At 39.8% G+C, this 6,925-nt stretch overlaps 1 protein-coding gene across 1 annotated transcript in view; it reads right to left on the reverse strand.

Annotated features, from left to right (window-relative positions):
* LOC121961115 (calcium voltage-gated channel auxiliary subunit alpha2delta 1a) overlaps positions 1-6,925 on the reverse strand; it is a 113,550-nt gene that overhangs the window by 21,444 nt on the left and 85,181 nt on the right. Inside the window, exons 23-25 of the mRNA XM_042510981.2 lie at positions 3,232-3,292; positions 2,998-3,104; positions 23-107 (exon numbers count right to left, since the gene is read on the reverse strand). Coding sequence (XP_042366915.1) covers positions 23-107; positions 2,998-3,104; positions 3,232-3,292 — 253 coding nt within the window. The remainder of the gene's footprint in view (positions 1-22; positions 108-2,997; positions 3,105-3,231; positions 3,293-6,925) is intronic.

The following is a 6,925-nucleotide window of genomic DNA, read 5'->3' on the forward strand; positions in this document are numbered from 1 at the left end:
CACATTTTGGTTCTTTACTCACTGCATTTCTGTTGCTTTCCAATGCTTGATCAGAGACGAGGTGATGCCAGCGTCCAGGAGCAAACGGTTCACCAGCTCCACATTACCTAAACAGCAGAACATCTAGATGAAACATGAAGTCTTTTGAAATACAGTTTATATGTCTTCTCAATGGTTAACAAGTAAATGTTTAACCGTCCGGTCTTTAAAAATAATAAAATAAAATAAAAGAATTAAAAAGAATAACTAGCTTGATAAGTCTGAGTAACAGGAATCTGTTGGAATATGTTGGATAAATGAACAGGATTAGTGTCACCAATTCAGTTTTTGTCTCCCCTTTTGATAGTTGGAGTTATGATGTTGAATAATGGCCATAAAACATTATGTCATATTGAAGTTGACCTTTGAACTTTTGGATATAAAATGTCAACACTATCTTAGACATTTGTGTGAAATTTTGTCATTATCAGCATATGAATTCTTGATTTATGGCCCAAAACATGTGAGATTAGAACCACCAAAACCTAATCAGTTCATCGTTGACTCCAAGTGGGCATTTGTGCCAAAATTGAAGAAAGGCCCTCAAGGTGCTCTTAAGATATCAGGTTCACGAGATGGGTGCAGGATCACACTGACCTTTACCTTGGACCATGAAAATATTATCAGTTCATCCTTGAGTCCTGGTGGACATTTGTACTAAATCTGAGATAATTTCCTCATGGTGTTCTTGAGATAGCGTGCTCATGAGAGTGGGGCAGATGGACAACCCGAAAACATAATGCCTGTGGCCACAGCTGTCATCAGCATGGAGGCATAAAAGTGCAAAGAAAAATATGACACACTACAGGATCCACTGAGTATACATGATACCAGAAAGACAAAGAATGAAACAAAATAGGGAGAAAGTTGGGAATACTTTAACATTTGCATCACATTTCAGACATCCAATATGAATTGCAAATTGAGTTCAATGTGAAGCTTCAGCTGATATATTGCTATGCACCTAAAAGGTCCAAATATGAGCAAAGTCTAAAGAACAAAACAGAACCAATTTGACCTACAAAAGATATGTTTTTTCCTTTAAAAAGAAGGTAGTTCTGTGAAGAAAAGGTCTCAAACACAAAACAGACAATCTTAAAACTGAAGCAAGTCACTAAAAAAAAATATTGTTAAACATGCCTGCTGCTGCCAAGGTGTAGGTGGTGGGTTGGTATAGGTGTAACAAATTACTTTTCGAGACGTCCGACAAGACCACATGACAAACATAACAGGCGATAAAAGCCGCTCGCCCATATTTTGGCAGTGCCCGCCACTTTGAACTCTCCGACGACCCGCTTCAGTCCATTAACATCGAGGCTCCTCGATATACCCCCACCACCCCCCCAACCTTTATGACACACCACACACATCAGAGAAAACAGCTGGTGTAACACTTTATTTCCCCTCCCTTCCCCACCTTCCCTCCGTGTGTAGTGGTTTTCATTAGGGTTCCTTTATTGAAGGCAGCCCAGGAATTCCTAATGTACTTCAACTTCTTCGCCACTGCAGTGGCTTAACCAAGTAAAGCGTGTAACGATACTCAGACCGCCAAGAGTCCACATGGGCCATACTCTCTCTCCGTCTGAACTCCCTTTGGACTCCATTAAACTAGCAGCTAATAATGGTGAAAGTAATATTTCAATTGGGTGAAAAGTTTTATTGGATTGATCACGGTGAGGTGTTTGAACTTAACTGTCAAAACCAAACTAAAGGAGATCTTTTATGAATATCCAGGGACCTTTCATTTTACTCAATGAGCAAAAGATGCATATCAATAAGCGTATGCAAGAAATGGCAAAGATGTTAATGCATTGGTCAGATGTTTGGGAGAAGGTCCACTGGCCCCGATTTGTGTTTTATTGCTCCTCTCTTGCTCCTGGCTTGACGTGTCCTGCTCTTTCTCACAAACACACAGTAATTGGATGAGGTCGAGCGGCTATAGGTGGGGTGTGGAAGGCATATTACCCGGTGAATACTGTGTGTGTGAGCATGTGCGTGTGTCACATCTAAGCCGACGTGCCTCACACATGTGCACTCAGGCGTGTGATGGTCAGACTTTTAGAGTTAGCATCAAATGGGTAACACGAACACAGGGGTTCCACATCACAAAGCTTTGCCTGGTCATGCACACCAAAACCATCCAGCCAGACCTGTATTTCACTGGAAAGGGAGACCTCTGGGAATAGAGTTTCGGTTGGCGCTCTTCCATTAAATGTTCAATGAACACCTTAATGCCAAGCCAGATGGCTGAGATTCATTCACATATACATACTAGACTTTGAGATGTAAATAGGAGTCTGTAGTGAGAATGAGGACCAAGTGTGCTGCAGATCCAATATAAAAGCTTTGATTGTCAAGATAAATCAGTGCGTTTACATGCACAGACAAGTCAAGCTACGGTTTAACTCAATTGGGCCATTTATAATTGGACTAATTAATTGGAATTTAATTTGGGGAGAATCACTTTATTGATGAAAGTATGTTCGACTCTGCCATGGATGATGATATGCCCCCTTTCAGCTGGTAAATATAGACCTATATTATTTATACAGTCTATGATACAGACCAAATCACCACCACAACTGTTTATTAACAATAACTTTGGGGTAGAAAATTCCCACGTCATGTACATGAAATTAAACAGCACTGACCAAACTTATTACATTAGTTTTAAGCCACCTAAAAAAACACCCATCCCCCCAAAAAATCAATATCAATTTAGGTTCAATATCAGTTTAAGGCATGGCCAATAGGAGCAAGCGCAGAAAACTCAGACCAATGTGGCTGAGGTGCATACATGAAGAAATAGCTTGACTTCCAATCAAATTATCTGGGTGTGTTGGTCCGAGTTCAGAAATTTGATTTAGTATGATGTCAGTTGGACTTTTATGTTTACATGCCTTTTTTAAAAGTCCAGTTTTAGTTGGACTAACACAATAATTCAACTTTTCTACTTACACATGGGGTTGTTTGGAGTTTTTGTGTCAATGTAGTTGTTGAATTCAATGAGGAACTCTGTGTTGTTTTTGTTCTTGTCAGGCGGCTTTAAGTCCTTGCAGTACATCCTGTGGAACACAAACATCTTTGTCATGTAAGCAGAAAAACAAGTGAATCACAAGGTTGAAATGTGCCTCTGATCTGAGTCATAGTCGTTAAAAAAATCTTTTTCAAATTGTTCTGAAAACGTCTTACCTTGGTGCAATAAATGTATAGCCATATTCATCAAACTTGTCCGCCATCAGGCTTTCAGAAACTGGCAAGAGGAATAAAGTGTTATTAATCTTCTTCCCATGCACGTTAATATCACACAGGCTAACATTACACTTAAATAATCATTGTATGCAGATGAGACGGTGCTCCACTGGGCAGAATGTAACGCCTGTTGAATATTTAACAGTGCATCAATAACAGGAAACTCCTACGGGGACCAAAAACGGAAATGAGATTCTATATCTTGACAGACAGAGCAGGAAAATTTATGCTTGAGGTGCTACCTTTAAGATATTAAGTTAAAACGCAGGGTTAAGTGAGGGGTCAGGGGCCACATTCAGCTCGTGGACTGTAAGTTTAGCATCACTGGTCTACAAAGTGGACTACATACCGTAACATGAAAGAACAACTTTGAGAATCACTGCAGCAGAGAATAATAGGTATAAATAAGAAAGAGCTAAATAGTCCTGACCAGACATGCCAGGGAAAGGACCGACAAGGCTCAAGAACAAGAGGAGAGAGATGAAAGTAAAGGAAAAAATACTTGCCATCTTTCCCTGGAGTGGAAAAAAATCCCAGCAGAGAGAAAGTGAGCGACGGGAGAATCATCCCCCAGGGAGGTAAAGATGACGGGGTAAAGAAAGGGTGGAAAAAAGACAGGGTAAAACCACAGGGGTCAAAGGTGACACAATATTTTATTCACAGAGCGAGTCCTGAATAGAAATATTGCCGTCCAAACAAAACGTTTAAGGCCCTTTGGATGTAAATGGAGACGGTGCTGATGGACAACACAAAGAAAGGCTTAGAGTGCGGTCAGACGTTTTAAAAGTTAGGATTTCGATGTGTTTTTAACATTAGTATTAGCATTCTTTTGGATATACAGTAAATCTGTGGAGTTGCTGCACTCCAGAGATGTATTTGCATTACAATACTGCACATCTATCAACCACAGCTCATAACCTTAACGTTCCTCTGACATTCTCCAAAGCATGTTTTGTCGACAGTTGATTATACTGTACAGCAAAATTTCTCATGACGACATGGGCTACTCCTTGTCCGCTTTGGTGGTCATGATTGGGAAATAATTGCATCCATGTGTTGTTTCTTTGATATTCGGTCACCACGTACTAATCCAACAAAGTATCTAGTAATGATGGATAGCAGGGAGATTTGGGGAGTGACGACTGCTTATATTTTCTGCACTCTCGCACGGCTTTTCACACTGATGATGACATTCTTGCCACTTTTGTGATTATTTTCTGAACAACTGAATCAGTGCAATATCTAAGACATGCAGCTACGACCCATCCAAAGTGTGAACGGATTTCGGTATAAATCAGTGTCACATACTAAAACTTGCAAGACAAGAACCCACATTGACTTAATAATTGCATGAAAAATAGAAGTGGGAATTGGGACAGGACATGTTTTTTGCTTGAGTTTTTAAAGGGATAGTTCAGGGGTTGTATGGGGGACTCAACTGCAGACAGTGTATTACATGCTGTCGATGTGAGTCTGTACGCCCACAGTTTGGAGCAGCCAGGAGTCCAACGTGGAAGACAGAGGCAATGTACTGTAGATATTTCAGATAAACATGAATTTCTAAAATGTTTGCTGAGTATAGATGTGAGGGTGGGGCCCTTCGATCTACAGGGACTGCTCAGTTAGTGGTGACCCATGTTAAAACTTTTAATATGCTTCAAATGTAGCCATTTTTAAAACTAAGTTTGGGACTGGTGGTACTTTATGCTATATTTTTTAAACATGTTTGTACAATTATTACACCCGCCTGCCCTGTTTTCTTTTTTTTCTAATTATTCCTCAATGTTTTAATTAATACTGCCTTGCTGTGGACCGTGGCTGGCAGCAAAATGCACTTTAGCCACCTAAAAAAGCCCCCCTTAAAGAAATCAGTACTGGTTTATGTGTAAGCTATATTTGAACATATTTCCTGCTTTGCCTCTCCTTCAGAAAACCCGTTCAGATGGAAACAAAAGTAAAAGTTATCTCTTCTCACCTCAAAGCTGTATTACAGTGAGAAAAAGTTGTTTTACCTAGATGATGATAATAAGTTAATTAACTGATAACTATTCACCAACTTTTCTGATATTTGATTAATCATTTATTCATGATAGTAAATTAGAAATATTTGGTTGGACAAAAGATGAAATCTGAAAACACCACTTGGGGTTCTATGAAATTATGTTTTGACTAGACTGAATGATTAATCTAATAATGGAGGAAATTATCAGCAGATGAACTGACTGACAGTGTCGTTTACTGACTGACATCTACTTTCTGTAACACACGGACAATGAATAAAGACCCCATACAACCCCACTTCAAAAAATCCAAACTATCCCTTTGAATTGACATTTATATTCACCATCAGAAAAAAGTATAAAAGAAATACAAATGGGGCTTCAGTTTCAGTGAAACCACAGAGCTTAAAGACGTTCTGTGGAGATTTTCGATTCAATGACCACAGACAAGACAAAACTGATGACAAAGCACACAGAAGGACCAACAGAAGAGATGAGGCTTAGTTTGTTAAGAGGGGTCCTGTCTTTCATTAGGAGTTATTTAACAAGGTTATAAAACTCAAAGTGAGTCAAAAGGAGAAAACTACAGAAAACAAAAGCACCGACTCATGTTGTGGGTACAGACTCACAGCTTTCTCCTTTATGGCTTCACCTTTAAATAATGCAAGCATCCTGTCCTCTGTTGTTCCTGCTACAGCGGGTTAGTGCCAAAACCACATCTGAGGGCCATTGAAACAGGTGGGGGTTAAATACATACATGCTTACACGGACATACACACACCATCTGCGACTCTCTGTGTGTGGGCGCGCTTTGCATGCGAGGCGCTGCTTCTGAGAGCAGCCGCCAGCTTGATTCAGTGTTATTGAATTGTCATTATTAGTTAGAAGCCACCAAATGAAGGAAAACAGAAAACAAAATGCTTTTGTGTTCGTGAGTTTGCAACACCACAAATGACAAACCAATTACAAGTAAAAAGTGAAGTTACATCCGAAGTCTGCTGGTAGTGTGAATGTTAGAAGACAAGGGTTAAACCACAGGAGGAGAATACTTGCCCAAAAACGCTGCAGGGGGGTCCAACACACCAGGAATGGTCAGGAGTTGAGGAGGGCAGGAGAACAGGAGGAGGGAGGAGGATAAAAAAAGATGCGGAGAGGAAAAGAGGGAATTGGAAAAGAGAGCAGTAAAGGAAAGAAGCCAACAGGGTTTCACACAATATTTTATTCAAATGGACATTGAATAAGATATTGTATAGAAAAGTATGTAACACCTTAAGTAAGTAAAGGGTACAAAGGGTATTTACGGTAATTTGGGGTAAGAAGTACTGTGTGTGTGGACGTGTGGTGATGTGTATTAATGATGTTGTGGGGACAGAAATATGTTTATGCAGTCCCATTAGGTAGACCTCTCTCTAACTTGAGGGACTTGTCCATCTGTTACTTACTCCATGTAATGTTGAATGTTTTTCTTGCATGCCTCCAAGGTGGATGAAGAATCGAAAAACTGGGATAAAAATCTTGATAGAATTGGAGCAAAAGGGGCTGTGTCTAACAGAATTATATCAAAACATCCATTTACAAAGTCTCACATAACTCCTGCAGTATAACCAAAGTGTCATTTATTCAATCGTACGCTC

The sequence above is a fragment of the Plectropomus leopardus genome, chromosome 22 (assembly GCF_026936395.1).
Source record: "Plectropomus leopardus strain MGB_pleo_1.0 chromosome 22, ASM2693639v1, whole genome shotgun sequence".
Lineage (NCBI taxonomy): Eukaryota > Metazoa > Chordata > Actinopteri > Perciformes > Serranidae > Plectropomus > Plectropomus leopardus.